Source organism: Diorhabda carinulata, chromosome 4, assembly GCF_026250575.1.
Source record: "Diorhabda carinulata isolate Delta chromosome 4, icDioCari1.1, whole genome shotgun sequence".
In the NCBI taxonomy this organism is placed as follows: domain Eukaryota; kingdom Metazoa; phylum Arthropoda; class Insecta; order Coleoptera; family Chrysomelidae; genus Diorhabda; species Diorhabda carinulata.
The window spans coordinates 7,678,533-7,698,344 of NC_079463.1; the positions used below are offsets into that span (position 1 = coordinate 7,678,533).

Genomic DNA, 19,812 nt, shown 5'->3' on the forward strand with positions numbered 1-19,812 from the left:
AAAATTAACGAATGTCTATAAGATATTTCATTGAAATAACATCGTCCATAAAATGACGCATAAATTCGTTAATAGCTAAATGAACAGTAATATAAAAAATTGCTAAAAAGAACGAATCTCAACTTAGTACATTTTATTAAAAAAATATGCAGGGTTAGTAACCTTTGAGTAATGGCATCAACAACAGTATTTTTATATAAAACCCCTTCCTCTTCATTTAACTTGAGGATTTTCCTTCCTTTCTATAGAAAATTAACGTTACAATTACAAAAATTGACCTTATTAACTTCATTTTATTTATTACATTATTCATAATGATTAAAATATAATTTTTGCCCAATAGATGCTCCAATAGGATAACACGAAAAAATAGACATGATACCTGCTTTTATAATAACACTGATAAACAAAAAAATAATTCATATTTCTTTATAAAATTCTTATTTTCTCTTTCAGGGTAACAGATAACAGAAATCTCTACTTATATCGAATTTTGGAATTTAAAAATGTCTATGAAATGATTACATTAACTTTAATACTGATATTGATTTTTAGAAAATTTCAAAACATATTAGTATACGCCTCAAAGCGATGATCTATTATAATATTAAACATATTTTCATTGTCTTGTCCTTAACAATCACAATGTCAAATTGTTTTTCTAAATATCTTTCAATTCAACTTAGGCAACATATTTTACTAGCTCAATTAAGCAGAAATAAATAGAATACTTTATGAAAAACGATTATTTTAGTTAATTCAGTTCACTATTACGCAAGTTCACTCATCTAATTGGGAAAAAAATAGGGAAAAGATTAATATGGTATTATCAAAACGGCTCTAATTTATTGGTTACATATTCAAATGCCACGATTAACTTTATCTATGGAGACACTCCTTTAATTGCAACCAAAATCTTCTTCTGTCATAAAGCTGTCGGTTGTCGCGCTGTCTCGTATAGTTGTATAGAGTGGGGGAAGAATTCCATTTGCTAGTGACTGTTTTATGTTTTATTTAGTGTTAGTTATTAAAAATAACAAATTATCAAGTTTCTTATTCTTTATTTTAATATTTCAATATTCATTTATTCAATTATGAATAAGATATAACGATATGGGTTACGTTCGCATGGTATACAAACTAATTTTACATCAGCAGGTGTTAGGCTGACACTAGAGTCAATTCAAATACATATATCGAGTGTATAAACTATTTTCTGTTTTTTAACAGATTGTAATGGTAATTTGGAAAAATCTATTTCATTTAGGATTCGCCTATACGACATGCAGGTATTTTATATTCGTTATTTTTTAGTTTCCAGCCTTCCTTTATTCTCCAATGTCATTTCACTAGCCTAACTTTCTGTCAAAAAGTTTTCTTATTTAGTGAAAAGACAACAGTTTTTTTTATCATTTTTTTTGTAAAAGTTGTATTGATTATAAATTCTATAAGGACATTTCATTTCTGTAAATGCCATACCTCATATTTTGTTTGTTGTGATCCCAAAAGAAAGGGAGTGTCTTGTTATGCATATGAGGCTGGTTATACAAACAAAAATATTTTGAACTAATTTTTTGTTAAATGTATTTTGTTTCCAATATTTGTGTACCTATAGATATTTTAACTGCCTGTCTAATATTTATGTGCACTGGAAAAATAGGTCATTGAAATTATAGCAAAAATTTAGTTGTATTCCAATTTCATGGACTATAAGTTTCCCTAATCAAGAAACATCAAATAATTCTTTTTAGTGGTAAAATAAGAATATTATTGAAATATGTTATTACTATCAAAAGGAGAAAAACTTTAGTTTCATAATTTCAGATTAACTGTAAGTTGAAAGGAAGCTCTAAAACAGAGCCATTGGTATGTAGCTACGATGGCAGGAAAACCTGACTTATCAGCAGCCACTGGCATTCAAAATGTTATCGTGTATGTTTCTGATGACAATTTTGCACAGGCATACTCTTTAGGACAGCAAAATGTACAAGAAACTAATCACATTGTTCAAGGTAGTAAATATTCTGATAATCATTTTGTTCATAAATAATGTTTAGTTTACTTACATTTGTTTGATATAATATATTTCAATACTTTTTGTAACAATTTTGCTCCAACTTAATCTTATTCTATGGATATTTATTAAAAATTCTTTAGTTGTTTAGTAGAGTTGAAGCATAATGATAAACATAACTACCCAACATTTTAAAATATATATTTCCAGGCAATGGCTATGATACCCTCTCAAATCAAAACACTTCTATGGTTGGACCTGCAAAAGCTTTTAGGGAAAAACCAACTATTAAACTTGTTGACTATGGTATAAAACAGCAGCAAGTTGACAATATACAACAACGTGATTACTATAATAATACTGTACCTCAAAGTAGACCTGGGTAATTATATTTATTTAGAAATATTTTTTAATCCTCAGAATACTTACAATCTATTTTTTTCTAGAACTAGAACAGGTTATTTTCATTGTAGAGCTTAACATAGTTGCAATTTCTGATGACAGTATTTTTTCTTTATTTTTAAAAATTGTTCTTATTGTTTAAGTAGCAAAAGACAGTGTCTCCTTACAAGAAAACTTTATGGTTCATCCAAAAAGATGAAAAGGAATCCATGTTACTGACCTTCTAAAAGTTATGCAATTGAATAAGTTTATACATTGGGACTTATCATATACAGAAACAAAGAAAGGACATGGAATCAGACAGCTCTCAATTACTGAGCAGAAACTGTCAGTGGACAATAAAGCAGCTTTTGAATACTTTGAGAAACTTTAAAGATATCATTTTTGTCTTACTCACCACAGCAGGTTTACAACACAGATGAGACAGGACTCAGCTTTAAAGCATTGCTTACTGAAGGTCCTGCATTACAAGATGAACAATCTGCACCAGGATTTAAAATATTCTACGAATTGGGTTAACCTACTGCAATGCTTCTGTCACAAAAAAGCTTCCACTGATGGAACAGGGAGTTTTGAAGGCTTTGCAACAGAATTACAGAAAAAAGCTTCTTTGGAACATTTTCAAAGAGAATAAAGAACTAATTATCTTGAGAAAATTTCCATCAAATATGTCATTTAATGTGTAGCAGAAGCTTAAGAGAAAACACTAAAAGAATTTATAACTAATCATGGAAAAATCTTTGGCCTTATTTAGAGTCTAAATGGTTCTTGTACTGGCTAAAAAAAATTTGAACTACTTTTTTCTTATACCTAGATATTTTTTTTAATTCAATAATATATTTCATTATTTTCTTAGATATAATTATCCACCTTTGCCACAACCAGAATATTCACAAAATATTGTAAACGATGGTACTTTCCATAATGGTAATGGTGAGAATGTGGATATTCTCCAACAGGAAGGGAAGCAAACTCCTGGGTCTATCTGCAACAATATTAGAGTACGCGAAGATTGTTCTAGTTGTGAAACTTATGTGGAACAAGATTATACAAAGGTTGTGGGAACAGACATACCTGTACAGGCAAGTATTTAATATAACTGTGGTAACACTAGTTTGATGAATAAGAAAAATTTAAGAATGTAAAATAACAAAATAAAGCAATTTCCAACATCTACAACTACAAATTCTTGTTGTATAGGGCATGTGCTATGACACTGTTCGACTAGAAGCAGCAGACTCCAGTTGCAGTAGTTTGAGTTCCTCCGATGATGGTTCACAAGTGCTACCAAATCAAACCTCTGAAATGGTTGTTTATGATCCTAACATAAATTTACAATCTGGTAATGTGGTACTTACAGTTGGATCTCCTTTGCAACAACAACAACAACAGCTACAACTTCAACAGCAACAGATGCAACAACAATCAAATAATCAATTAATTGATAATTATGGTACACTTCAGAGGCCAACAATTACTGTACCATATGGTTGGAAAAGACTATTGAACAATGGATCAGTTATTTATATAAGGTTGGTTCTTTTAATATGTAGTATATTTAAAATTTTTGAGATTCTTGGCATTTCTCAATTTTGAATTTGTGCTGTAATTTATTTATTTACCTTCTGCATAAATGTTGGAATAAATTGTGGATGTGCTTGATTAACATAAATAGAAATATTTTATTCTGTACTAACAGTTTAAATTTATGAGTTGTATTGACCAATATCAAAGATTCCTGCTGAATGTTATATGCATCATTACCAAAAAAATTGCTGATTACAGTCTTAACTTATCAAATGATTTTTCTAAGACCAAACATTTTACAGCAGGACTTGAAGTTAAAAATTCAAAATATCATTATCATAGCTACAGAAAATATAATGAATCCTGTAGAAGCTTTTAGTTAGTTTCAATTCCCCAAAAAACCAAACTTGGATTCTGTACTAAGCAGACTGGAGAATTTAAAATAATAGATCAATCAATTAATAAAATACTAAGCAATGGAAACATCATCCAATCCGTTAAAGCCCAGAGGTTGTGAGAATATTATATATATATATATATATATATATATATATATATATATATATATATATATATAATATATATATATATATATATAATATATATATATATAATATATATATATATATATATATATATATATATATATATATATATATAAATTTCTTAGACCTTTTGATATATTAATGCATCTAAATGTTCTTGATTTTAGGTCTCTTCTGTTTTAAAATTAGTTTTTTTTTATAACTTTTAAAAGAAAGATAAATTTTGACTTTTGTTTTCAATTTGAATATTGAATTTTGAATTCCATTTTTACAAGCTTTAATAATATCAAAATCACAGGAAATCTCAATTAATTATTTCCCAGATGAATACATAAGTATTCGAAAGCTCGGAAAATATATTGAAGTTAGTCCACTTTGGTGTTTCCTTGCCACGTTTCCAATAAAAAACCACTATATATATATATATATATATATATATATATATATATATATATATATATATATATATATATATATATATATATGTGTGTGTGTGTGTGTGTGTGTGTGTGTAACTTTTTTTCTTGTTATATGGGTTTATATATATTTAGAGACTCAATACTGAACAACACACTGTTAAGTCTCCAGAAACCTATGGTTTATGGTTCTATACAGCTTTTTCTTTCCCTTGAGCAATAGCTAATGATGATTAAAATCAGTTTTGGTCTTGCAAAATTGTAATTTAGAATTAGTGTGTTTTGTGATGTGTTTTTCTATAATTATGTAAACCACTGTTTATTTTATTTTACATAGAATTCCAAACCTTGTGTAGGTTTATTTCTAATAATTTATATTAATTTTAAAAAACGCCAATAAAATTCCTGAAATGTTTTTTTTTCTGTTGATCAAATTATGCCCCTAAAATCTCTCACAAAAATGTATATATATATTTTATTTTTAGTCCTAGCTGCACAGCTTTAAGGTCACCCGATCAAATAAAGGAATACTTATTAACCGCTGGTACTTGTAAGTGCGGATTAGAATGTCATTTCAAACATGAATCTGTATTTAATTTTGATCCTAAGGTGAGTTACATAACATGTTTGTAATAAAATAATGAATTATTACAGTGCAAACAAAAGGATGAAAATGATGGTTATCTCACATCTCACAAATTATTTGATTACTAAAACTGTGCTTACATGTGTAAAGAATTGCTCAACACTGAAAGTGTTTGCTTGATATTTAAATTGGTCTCCATCAACCATTTTCCTCATATTATAAAGCATATCATATGTTTTAGGTGATTGGGAAACCATATGTTATGCAACCCGATTCTAAATCAAATATGACAAAATTGTGCAACCACAAAAGAAAAATAATGCCTTTAGTTCCTCTCGAAGGCCCGCCACTTGATTCTAATATTAAATTCCAAAGAGGTAAATATATGATTTACTGCTTGTGGTATTGTTATTATTTTTAATCTTGCCACCTCTACTTTTTTCAGAACTTGGTATGAAAAAAAAGAAAAGAAGAATTGGCTTACCTTATATAGATGGAGTTCCTGTTTCCCAGTTAATGACACACCGGGAAAAAGTAGCATTAAATCAAAATACAGATAAAGCAGCAGCACAACAACAGGTCCGCTCTAAACTATATCTAATAATAAATTATTTAAACAAGTACTTATTTACCTTTCACAGATCTACATTTTATCTTCAAAATATATCTGTTGTTTATTTGTTTTTTACCACTATTAACATAGATTTCTCAAAATCAGTATCAATATTGGAATTAATCAATAAATATTAAGCTTTTTAGATATTCAAACTTAGGTTTTTCTTATTTCATATACGTAATTTCAAATTAGCAGTTGAGGTAAGAAATTGTATCCAATTTTTTTCAATGGTGTTCAAATTTTTTGATAATAAATGAAAGTTTCAGCTCCTTTATAATTCTATTATACATGCCTACTACCCACTTTTATGTAATACAGACAAATATATTTTTATTTTCTGGAGTGGAGAGGAAAGCTCTATCAGCCTAACCTGCAGTACTTCATCCTAGTTGATGCGTGTTGTAGTCATTTAATTCGAAAATCTATTTTTAGGTGTTTTCTGATTATCCTGCAAATAATCAACAACAGAACCATGTAATAAAATATCAAGATCAACAAGGTAATAGAGTGATATTAGGTGATAGTACAGTAATGGTTCAACAATCGAATATAAACAACGATATACCTTCCCCAGATGTTATAAAAAATGATCCTCCTGTCCATCAAATGAATAATATGCCTGTTTACAATTCACAACCCAGACAAGTGATGGGTTCGAATGGACAAATTTTACATGTTCGAGGTCCTGCTAATAATCAAGGAAATGTTTATCATATGCCTCAACCACCAGGTTAGTGCAAAATTACTATATTATTAAACAAATATAGAAATAATTCATTGTGTATTTTATTACTATCTGAGTAACCATTTGAAATATCCTTCATAATAATAAACATCTGACATAATGCCCCAAATTATAATTGCGTTTAAATGAAAACGACAATTCTTCAAATCAATAAAACCATCAGTTCCTTTGAACTTTGTTCAAATAACTTCATAATAATCCATTACAAGAAGGGGTATTTAAATTGTTGGTTATTTACGTATGTGCAATTTGAGATATCTAAAATACTTCTCATATGAAAACATTCATGAAAATTATACATATGCTTCTAGGTCCTCGCATGATAACCCAAATGCCAAAAGTAGATCAACCTGAAGAACATAGAATTTTTATTAGTCGCCAACCAACTGAACCTACTGGACCGGGAAGGCCTCAACACATACAAATTGTTCGGGTAAATGCACCTAATACACAAAAGGTCATGGAGACTCACCAAATGGTTGACAGGAATCAACCAAAACGCCATATGCAGCCACTTCAACCACAATTTTGCAATCCTCAACAGTATCAACAGGTAGTGTCCTTTGGAACTTTATTAACTCATTGACAAATTACCTTACTTTACCAATTGGCACTACAGCTTGTGTGAGCCTTGGTTTCCTCGACAATTCGCCTCCAAACTAGTCTGCTCTTCACCAACATTCCTCATTCTCTCACATTCATTGTTTGTAAATCTTCATGAACTTGATCTGAAAAGGGGCCGCCTTTTTTTCTATTGCTATATATTTTGGCTATTCCTACAAACTTAATCATTGGCTAATTATTCTTATAAAAATCTTGGTATCTTTTTTACTACATAAGTATATGAGTTTCTGTTTGTCACAGAAAATTGATAAAAATTAGGAACTTTATCTTAAAACTAATAGATATGAGCTATACATAGATTTAAGAATGATGAGTTTGGTATAAAGCGGAATGTAGAAAAGCAGAGTATAATGTTGTAGAGCTTTACTTATACTGTAGTACCTTGAGTTGTAAAGAATAATAATTTGTAAACCAACCTACCCTTATTTCAAATCATTTTTAGTTATCCATGAAAAACCATCAATTTATTGACTATCTTGAATAAATATTAATGTTAAAATCGTCTAGGTCGACATTTAACTTTATTAATTGTTTGAAGGTTCAACTATGTGCTCCACATAGGCACGTAAGGCCATACAATCAGGCAAATACAGGCTTCAGACCTCATCGTATGGTCTACCAACCAAATCAAAATATGCAGGCGGGTACACAACCCAATATGCAAAAAGTGAACTGGTCCAATCAAATGCTTCGTAGATCAACCACCATTGAACAGCAGAAGCATCTGGAACATCAACAAAAGCAATTAGAACAACAACAACTGGAACAACAGCAGAAACAATTAGAACAGCAACAGCAGAATCAAGCAAATATTTGCGAGAGGGTACCACCTTTGTATCAACATACACCCCCAGTAGCCGTTTGCCAGGAAGATATGAGGAGGAAAAAGGTTAAGATGGGGAAGTTTACTAAAAATAGACCCTATCGACTGGTAAGTTTTTTCTTCTGCATCGGTATATAACTCTATATTCACTATGTACTGACATTATTCATTTGTTAGAATATTTCATTTTATCATCTGTTGCTTAAAGGATGTGAAATAATTATTACCTTGAATATTTCGTTCTTCACTGACTGTTTATTTTAAATAACTAGAATTTTGATTTTCTGTTGCTTTCCTACTAACACTATTGCTCTGCTTCCACTCTCGGTAGTGTTTCTATTCAATTCCTCTGAATAAATACATTTTTGCTTCTCAATTTTCAACCTTTTTTGGTTTATTTTCTGTTTAAATGACCAATCTTTTTCTGCCACTATTATCAGCTATCCGATTTTTATTATTTGATTATTTTCATTCCTCCAAAAAAAAAAATTTCATTAAAACATCAAAGAAAACTTTTTTCTCTCTAATTCTCTCTTTGGCCATTGAAATCTATTGTTTACCTCAAATTTTGGCTTTAAAAAGTTAATGTATTGAAGATTATTACTTTTAGCGTTAACATCTTGACATTCATATCATAAGAAAGGAACAAGTATTTTCAAAAAATGTTTTGGTGAAAATTTCTTAAGAGCATTGACTACGCTGAATATGAAAACAAGTATGAACATGTAAATATACATATTTTAGGTGGAAGGATCATGTACCAATAATCACTTCTCCTGTCCCAACATTGACATAAGACACATACCTCAAGAAAATAGACCAGTAATGATGAATAACTTCTCGCAAAATATGAAAAGCTCCAGTCCTTCTTTCATGGAGGATCCTAGTGGGTATTTAGCACAACAAACGGCTCTGCTAAATAATACTATTAATAGACAAACAGGTAATAAAATTTAATATTATAAAAAATTATAGTACAAAGTAATGTACATTGGATATATGGAAAGTCATTTAATATTCTGTCAATCTTAATATATATAAATCTCGTGTCACAATGTTTGTCCTCAATGGACTCCTAAACCACTTAACCGATTATAATAAAATTTGCACACCATGTGCAGTTCGATCCAACTTGAGAGATAGGATAGTTTAAATCTCAAATTATAGTCGCAATTTTAATTTATTGCTAATTATTCGTCTGTTATTATTTGACAGTCAAAATTATCTGTTAACTCCAAATGATTCTAACAGATGTCGATACCTTTCGACTGGGTTGAGTAAGTAATCAATAGATGGCGCTGCTATGGTAAATCTACGAACGTGTCATATAAGCTACATTTTCACAGCATAATTACCACGTGTTGTTGACGCTATAAAATTAATTAAATTTATTTTGTAGTGAACGAAATACCGCATAATTCAATTATTTCCACTTTTTAAATTTTTGGTGTTAGCATAGCCGGCCACGTGTTACTTAGACTGAAATGTTAATTGAATTCATATTATAATGAAGATAATACAGTGAAATTAATCCTGCTTTTTACTTATTTGTGCTTCATTGATCAAAACTTTATAATTTAATTTGAATATATGTATGTAAGTATTATCACATAATTATAAAATTTAATTAAAATGTCAATGAAAAAATGATACACAATTTCCTACACTTTTTCAATAGTTGTACAAATATTTTTTTTTATTGTTTTTATTTAATCTCTATTATTTAGCACTTATTATTTCAATGTGCAATTTTCCGATTGAATTTTTAAATTCATTAGATATACCTGGAATGCCACCACATAATCTTCGATTAAAGATTGGTTCCCCTATTATTCTCCTCCGTAATTTGAATCCGCCTCAATTATGTAACGGTACGCGTTTGGTCATCAAAAAGATCACCGGTAACATTCTTGAAGCAACCATTTTGGCTGGGAAGTTTAAAGGAAAAGTGGTTTTGCTGCCACGTATTCCGATGATACCATCAGATTCTACCATACCCTTCAAAAGGCTACAGTTTCCAATTCGTTTAGCTTTCGCCATGTCTATAAATAAATCTCAAGGTCAAACAATGTCCATTTGTGGTTTAGATTTGGAAAATCCATGTTTTTCTCATGGGCAACTATATGTTGCGTGTTCACGTGTTGGGAAACCGTCGAATCTATTTGTGTTAGCTAAAGACAGGTTAACCAAAAACATTGTGCACCGATTGGTGTTAAATTAAATTGAAATTGAAAGTATTTATAATTCAAAAAAAGAGACATTAATGTTTAAAAGTTTAAGACTGTCTGCCTTGCCTACCTCATTCATGATGTTTAAGCGTCACATGTTATTTACTGTATTATACTGTAATATACTTATTTGTTATAAAATTAAATGGAAATAATAAATCTGATAAATTTTTATTTTGTATTGATTTCTGCTTAATATCAAGTGTAAGAACATTTTAATTAATTGTGTTCAACGTACTTCCCCTTCAAATCTCAATCCAGTGAATTTGTATACCACCATCAACATTTTCGTCTTTGTTCGTAAATAATTTCATTGTACTAAAGGGTTATAGTAGTAGAAAGTCAAATAAGGAGATCACCATTTTTTTTTTTCAAATACCATCTGTGTAAATAAGCATAGTGGACTCCGTGTCTGATGTTCTTTTATCGTTCCTCTTAGATTGTTTACTATAATGTAATATAACAAAAACTTCAGCCACAGCAACGCGTGGCCGGGTCAGCTAGTATAATTATATGTATTGTATTTTCAGGCGCTACTGGATGTGCTGGTTTCACGTGCAACAGCCCAGGGTCTTTATGTCAGAATCCTCTACAACAAAATCTTAATAGCAGTCCTACAAGTTCGCCTTCACAAGAATTACCCCCTTCCAATAATGTAATGATAAATGAACCAGTGAATAATCTTCTAAAAACGTCCCGCAATAATTTCAGTAGAATTCAACAGGAAGCTTGTAAACCCATTTCACCTCTTCAACAAAATAATATAATACAAGTTCAACCGAACTTTGGGAATAACAAGTCACATCAGTATTCTGCACATTGCCGTTGTTGTGTCACTGAAGGATTCCAGGTTAACTATCCTGTGAAAACAGGGAGACCAAGTAGTTCAAATGTACCAGGGACTTTAGATGATCCAGTAACTTCTTCAACGTCATTTGAAAAGCAATTTAATCAAAACAATGTAGATATACAACCTATACAAGGAGGTACTGTCAGCACTAGTAATATTTCTCCAATGGACAATAATTCGGATCCTCCGACACCAGAAAGAATGGTAGACAATTCTCAAATATCTAGTACAGGATTGTATGCTGCTTATAATCAAGTTGACCATACTAACGAGTTTATAGGTCACAATCGATCAACATTGTGTAAAGATACTGATAATGTTTGTTGCTTCCATTCTCAAGCTTCACCCCTAGTTACTACTATGGCGAGTAGTAGAACTGTGGGCAGCAATACAATTACATCAGTTTTAGCTGGTAGAACCAATACTACTACAACTTCATTGAATACTCCTTCTTCTATAACGGGCTCCTTCGTAACTAGAGGTTAGTAAAATATATACTACATTAGGGCTAATATTATATTTTTCAACAATTTGCCCAACAGATATGGTTTTGGTTTTTCTTGCTTCCTAAACCTTAACTTTGTTAAGTTAAATGGTTATTGGGGATGTTTTGTACTGGTATAGTATTCAACTATTTAATCTATACAATACAAAACTAAATCAAGACATATTTTGACAATGATGCATACACTACACAAACAAATTCAAATACCACTTGAAATTATGAAAAGAGTGTTTCTCCCCGTTTTAAATCAATCTTCATAATCTTTTGGGATAAACCAGGCTCAAATTTATCATTTGAATCGAAATTTGACATACAATGAATATGCTCAAGCCATAATATTAAGAGAGGATGGTTTCAGCTACTAAAGTTGGTGTCGATTTACTTTCACATAATTGTCTCTTGGATACTAGAAATATTTATAAAAAGAGAAAATCTTGTAAGTAGAAAAAGACAGGGAAGAAATTCAAGAATTTCGGTTCTCTTACAATTGTTTGTATCATATCGTAACTACAAATCAACTACATAGGGGATTTTGCCTACAGAATGGCTACTCCATAATATAGACCTTGATTCCATATAAAACTTGTGGAATATCTGTATAGGTGTTGAAGAGGAACAAATCCATTTCATATCCCAGTGAATTGAAATATCTAGGCCTACATCTTGATCAAAGACTTCATGGAACGCACATATCAAGGACAAAAGAAAACAACTTACATAAAAATAAAAAAATATGTATTGGCTGATAAACATAAAATCGCAACTGACAATAGAAAACAAAATGCTAATATACAAAACCATACTTATCCCTGTATGGACATACAGAATCGAGATCTAGGGATGTAGCAAGCCTTCAAACACGAAAAAACAGGCAGGATTGGATTATTTGTGCCCTATAAGTGTTAGTATTTGATGAACAACTTATTAGATGAGCTTGCATTGGAACAAAATTAAATTTTCAACACAATTTCTGTATATTGAATCCTTGACCTAGCGTTCATATGTGTGACTGTGTAATGTAATAAAATTATTTATCTCGCTATAAATAACCAATGAAAAAATTAATTTGTTTTATTGGTATATAGCAACTGGTCAAAATACTTCCACTGTCCAATCGCAACCAGTTACGAAGTCTCCTTTAGAAATGGTACAAAGCATCGTTAGCAGTATTCAAATTCCAAATATATCACAACCTTCTCAAATTGTGAAGGAAGCAATTCCACAAGAACAACACATATTGGTGTCATCGGGAGAACAAGTTATCATGGGAGGATCTAACGAAGATGTACACGCACCTCAGAAAGTTATGACTAATGAAGGTAAGAATACAAAGAAAATGATCTGGATTTTAGGCCTCTTTTAATTATTAATAGTTTATTTAATAGAAAATATTTTTGGCCTTAACTAAGTCGAGACTATTATAACATTAATGATGTCATTCTAAAAATTAACTATCATCATATTGTAGCACAGTAAACTAACTCTGGTTTTGTAGGTATGCCTCCTGTTACGGTTTCTCCAATGGTAACGAACGTAACATCATCTGTAGGTACTGTAATTCCTGCCGTCGGTCAACAAGTTCTTGGTCAACAAACTGTCTTAGTAAACGCTCTTCCCGCTCCATTTGTTCTCCAACCAGGAATTTCTATGACCATGGAGGGAGTGCCTGTAGGACAGAATCTTCAATTACCACAATTTGTTACTGGCAACATCATTCAACAACCAATACAAATTGATAATACTGAAGGGCGTAGAATGCCTCCTCTTTTATCTCCCGATACAAAGAAGAAGGGCAAAAAGAGAAAAGAACCTGCGCAGACCGTTGCCAATATGCTACAGTTTGCTACTCAACAGAACCCCAGTGTAGTATTATCACCACAAGGTTTCCCACAACAAATACAAATGAATAGTCCACAGTCTGTAACCGCTACACCTGTAATGCAAGCTGTCACTATCGTACCTAATAAAACTGGAGCACCTGCTCAAATTATCATGAGTGACCCTTCTATGACCAACTCTAACTTAGGCACTCAACAATTAATAACTAACTCTCAATCACAACAAATAAATCTGCTACAACCAGTGAATTTGATAAATGGTACTGGAATGGTTCAAAATTTTCCAGCAATTCATCAATTTATTGTACCTAATTTGGGAGGTATGGTTGTAAATCCAGATGGCACAGCTACAATCCTTCAAGATACTTCAAATTTGGGAATGCAGCTCCAATTTCAGAATGTTAATGGACAAAATATGCTGACATCTGTTCAAAATAACACTTTATTCAACAATGGACAAACTATATTCGCAACTGGTCCTTCGGGAATGGTTATAAGAACCCCGACATCCCAAGGAAAGTTAATCCAACAACAGCACAGTCCTGTTGCACAATTTTTATCCCCAAATGGAGGACAGTTTATCATGAATGGTTCCCAGTTTAGCGGGCAGTTAAGCCCATTAGTAGCAAGCGTCAGTCCTAATCAACAAGTAACTTTTAACAGTCCCCCACAGCAGATACGCTCTAATAATTCGTTACAACCACCCCAGCAAGAATACATACATATGAATGGTCAAACTTTGATTGTGCCGTGTTCTCCAGCATCCACTATACCTGTATCAAATCAAACATCAAATCAAAATACCACGTTTCTTCAACAGAACACTACAATAGTTCAGCAACAGACTACAATGCTGACAAACCAAGGGTTGCAGAATTTCCCGAATAATCAACAGGGGGGATCCAAATCGACAATGTTAAATTCAAGTAAGTGAGCTTATAAGTATTGATATGGTGTTAATTAAACTTTAGCTATTGTTATAAGTACTGCTTTTCTTAAAACCTAACCTAACCAACCAAAGATATTTGGAATAGTTTTGAAAAGACGAACTCCGGATTTTGCTGAAATTTTTGATAAAGCTGGTCGTTAATTAGAAAAGATAATCCCATTTTTACCGACTAAGCTTCCTTAGCTCCTTCAAGCTCCCTTCAAAGTTATAACAATTTTACTCATTATCTCCGAATATATTGAATTTAGAGAATTATGTCTTAAACAAAAAATTGAGCTACTAAAAAGGTTGTATACATTTTTAAGTAAACCAATTCTTCAGGCTGTTATGCCCCAAAATACTGCTTTGTGATTATTTTTCAATATATTCTCCCTTAATTTCCACACACTTTTCAAAACGTCTGACTAAAGCTTCTATAACAATATAAAAATACTAAGCACATAGAAATGTTCGTACACCGCCTCTTTAATTTCATCGCCGCTCTAAATCTTTTAGATATCGAATCATAGTTTTCTGGAAGCACCCTCCTTACACTAATTTTTGCCATATTTCAATGCTCATGTAGGATTCTTAAAACACTTGTTTTGAAAATGCTGCAATAATTCTGCAATTTGTGTGCTTCTGCTAAAGAAAATTTTCAGAAAATGATAATATAAATATCTATTTATTGGATATTCAATTTTAATTATTTATTGTAGGTATTGAGGAATCAAGGGAAAGCCCAAAATCATCTAGTCACTGCAGACAGTCAGTTTCAACACAAACGGCTGTAAATCAAAACGTTCAGGCAATTATCACAAACACCTCTTGTCAAACGTCAACAATATCTGCGTCCAGTCCTCCAGATACTACCACTATGAGTCCCGTTCCAGTAGCATCAGAAATGCAGAGCCCCATACTTGCCGACACTACTACACATAACGACGATGGGTTGTCTCCCGTACCCTTGAGCTGTTCAACTGGTCGCAATGAAAGTAATATTAGATCTGAATCTCAATCTTGTACCATGGTGAGTTTCTTGCTTTTCTACAAAATAAAAAACGTTCAAATTAAAATTAAACAATTTGGATGCTTGGATAAGTCTGATAAAACAAGTAATTACATTAATATCTAATATCGTTTTTCATCCAAGTATAGTGTCAAAAAAAAAACGAGGTGCACCAGGAATGCCGTTAATTTTCAACCTCAATAGAGAAATCTTGAACTTTTCCCGAAATAAACCAAGTTGACGTTTGTTTTACCAGAACTGAAAAATAAATTTGAGGTTGTGAAAATAATTTGAACTGTCTAATAATATAACTTATAGATTCCACTAGCAATTTTTTAAATCATTTTCTGAAACTAAAGCTGAAATATCATTTGCATGAGTAACAAAATCTGTGTGATTTAAAAATGCACTAATATTATTGGGGTTATATACACTATATATGATATACAATTAAACATAACCAATTTATGTCGTCTGTCATGACTAAGTGGAAGGGAAGTTGATTTGTACTGGAGAGGACATGTAATGTCTTTTTGAAGCATCACAGTATTTAATTGTAACAATGTAACAATTGGTATACAAAATGAAAACTAAAAGACCTCATATGGATCCTTGAATTACACCCACATGTACATTTGCAAAATCAGAATTAATTGTTTATATTTTATTAAAGTCGGTTTTAGTTGAATAGAAGTATTGTATAGTAAGAATAATTATATCCAGCTCAGCGTCAGACCACGACTACCCTAGTTTTTTAAAACTAGATAGTTTCGGTTTTAGACTGTTTAGTTAAATAAAAAGTTCTTCTTTCTTCCATAATAGGTCTAAAGCCTGTTCCTTTTCCTATTTCGAGCTCGACCTCTACTACATGTTCCAATTGGAGATTTATCCCTTGCTGTTGTTACCAGTGCTCGCTTCTTTCTCGGTATAGAAATGTTTTCCTTGCGATCCGATTGAGAATTTTCATTTTTGTGTACTCCAAAAGGAGTTGTATCGTTTTTGATGTTTTTGGTCTTGTTTCTGATGTATAGGTCATTAGAGATCTGATTGTCGCTTTATAAATTCGTGTCTTTGTTTCTTATCTTAGATGTTTGTTCCGCCATATTACATACAATAGTTAAATATTTTTAAACACTCATCCTTCACACCCATCTCGATCAAACATAAAACATAAATGTCCTGATAATAATTTATAACATTTTCTAAACAACAAAAACTTTCATTATTTATCGTATTAATATTTAATAATAACAATTTTGGTCCAATACTTAATACACACTTGACAGTCAACTTAAAATTACTGACTAAGATTGTATCCTTAAAAAAACGTATTATGATATAGCATTTAATTGAACACACTCGAATTCAGGAAAGTGATCCTTTCATCAATCAGTTAAATCCTCGACATTAGTCTGAGAGGTTAATCTATATAGATAAAGAGTTGAATAATTTATAATGATTCCATTTAATATTTTGCAAAACTTGGAAATTCTCTAAACTATTTTAATTAACAGGCTATGGTCCATTGTATATCAAGTAGTGAACCAGATCCATCAGATATGCAGAATCTAGATCACGATTGGAAACAAAGTCTGCAGGCCAGTAGTAGCAGCATAAATGGAACTTATACAGGTAATATTATACCTTATTTATTGTCTCCTTTAGCCCCTTTGTTCAAGGAATATCTTAAATAACCAAAACTAGTGACATATAAGTTTCCCCAAGAAAACGCACTGTTTTATACTGAACACATTGTTTACACTACCGCCACACCAACATTAACACTGTCTGTTATCATCTTCAGGATCTAAAAGTCTAAACTTGGTTATTGAAGGGCGCTTCAGTCATTGTGAGTGTTGGTGTGTTCAGTATGAATATCACCCATGGTTCCAGAAAGTCCAACTTGGAACTTCTTTGTGCTCAATTATTTGCAACTGTTCAATGTAATCACACATTTTGTCATTATTTAATTGTTTGCCACATAATTTGTCTAAACTCATCAGATAATTTTGAAGGCTTAAAGTTGCAGCAGAAGAAAACTGCTTAGATTAGCAAAAAATATCAATGAAACTATTGAAAATATATATGATTGAATACCATTCTATTGCAGATATGACGCATATCGGCAAGATTTCAACTTCCCCTACCCATCTAGTATCCGCAGAATCTTCCTCTTTAGTCACGAGTCTTCACTATGGTGTGTCTGACCAGGAGCCGATAAGCAGTTCCAAACATTTTGATAGAAAGAAAACTGCAACCGATTGTTGTGTCGTTATGGAAACGCATCATGAACAGGTTTCATTATTTGGTGGAAGTGCTGATGCGCTCAATCAAAATGAATTGGAAGAAGAAATTGAAGATAATGGGGCAGATGGTAACGGTCAAGGTAGCGAGGGAGAAGAAGACGATGATACCAACGAAGGTAAGAAACTACTGTTAGCATTTTTACCTTGATGAGTTGACAATATTTCATAATCATTTCTACATTTTCTTATTTTGTGTATGTTTAAAAGGTAGGAAGTAGTAAGATAAAACTACATATTTAAGTAAATTATAATTCTAATAATATAACCATCTCAAGCTAATTGTATGGTGTATATAATTTCATATTTTTTGTTTCAGGATATTTGGTTGGCAGTCTCCTAATAAACTCTTGAATCAGTATTGCAGCGCCATATTTATTCAAAGCATTTAACTTCACACCTAAAAAAATATGTCATTAACTGTTTTCATGTTAGTTATAAATAAAGAAATTGGAATAGAGTATGGAATACTAAAGATGTCGTCCGTGTTATTCCTTTAAAAAGAAATTATTTAAGTATCATTATTATTGATCTTTTAGATATACTTCGTGTTCCTTACTCTTGGATCATTCTATATGTTGTTTTCAAATGAATTATTATTACTAGGAGACCAAATTTCTCTCTAGTCGCTTTATTGTCTAAAATACTACAGTATATAGTAAGAGTTTTTGTATCTATATAGTAAAAACAAAATAGATTTGTATAATTAATTTAGGTATGATGTATAAATTATGTAGCTAAGAAATACACATTCGTTTAGAAAAGTTTTATTTTATTTATTTCCGAATTCCAAAGTCAAAGAAAACCAAATTTCGAAGTGTGACCACTGATGAACCTGGAAATTTTTTTAGTACACAAAAATGTGGTATGCTTCTTACAAAACAGTTACATATGTGGAAATTTAAAAGTTTTAATCAAACTCATTTGAGACTTTGAAGAGCTGTCTTCTTCGTCCATATACTTTGATAGGAATTTGAACCTTCAACACAGAGGGGGTAGATGAGTTGTTTTTACGTTGAAGTATATAATCTCTTAAATTATCCCGCTTGGAACCAAGATTACAGCTTCTTTGATCTCGTTTACGTTATTTTGATGAGTTTTTTTGAGGTGTGGCATCTCGGGATTAAAGAGTGTATGCCACATCATTGAAATATACCAGTGCGATGTTCAGATGAAAGGCTCAGCCTGTATTGGAGAGCTCGCGTCGCGCACGGGAAATCATACCCTCGGTCATTCTAAAGTGTTAACATAGAACTGTCCAGTCACTGTTTGGCCAGAAGGAACATATTAACTATGCTGTGAATAGTAGTTACATGTATGGAAATTAAAAAGTTTACATTAAACTCACTTGAGCTTATGAAGTGCTGTGTTCTTTGTCCATATACTTCAGAACCTTCAGCACAGTGGGGGTGGATAGAGTCAATGACGTTTGGTCCAAGTGGAGCATTCACTTTTGTCCACTTATCTAATAATACAAAAAATACTAAATGTATTGATACAAAACACTATTTATAAGAAGTACTTTTTCTAGTGGTTTTAGTTAAAATCATTATGTGAAAACGGCATTTTGAGATAACAAAAACACTTCCAACAATAATGAAAACATCTTACCAGATGATCATTAAATACTTATTGAAACACAACATAACCTCACATGAGAATGGCAAATTAATTTCTGGAGTGTATCAATAAGAAACCACCAAATAAACTTTTATTAGCAACTACTTTGATTTCTTAGACGCTACCTCGATGAGTTTCTTTGAGGTGTGACCTCATCTCGGAGCTAAAGAGTGTATGCGACATCATTGAAATATACCAGTGCATTGTTGAGGTGCAAGATTCAACCTGTATTC

At 31.5% G+C, this 19,812-nt stretch overlaps 1 protein-coding gene across 1 annotated transcript; it reads left to right on the forward strand.

The window, feature by feature from the left end:
• Positions 1–935: 935 nt before the first annotated feature.
• Positions 936–18,723, forward strand: LOC130893544 (uncharacterized). The gene is made up of 19 exons (XM_057799778.1): positions 936–1,289; positions 1,825–2,012; positions 2,225–2,396; positions 3,273–3,498; positions 3,617–3,948; positions 5,390–5,513; positions 5,732–5,867; positions 5,936–6,069; positions 6,539–6,836; positions 7,163–7,404; positions 8,014–8,406; positions 9,043–9,241; positions 11,057–11,857; positions 12,967–13,200; positions 13,377–14,645; positions 15,367–15,677; positions 17,171–17,288; positions 17,767–18,078; positions 18,279–18,723. Exons 2-19 carry the CDS (start codon positions 1,880–1,882, stop codon positions 18,311–18,313), a joined length of 5,469 nt encoding a protein of 1,822 aa, XP_057655761.1. The 5' UTR covers positions 936–1,289; positions 1,825–1,879; the 3' UTR covers positions 18,314–18,723.
• The last annotated feature ends 1,089 nt before the right edge of the window (positions 18,724–19,812 follow it).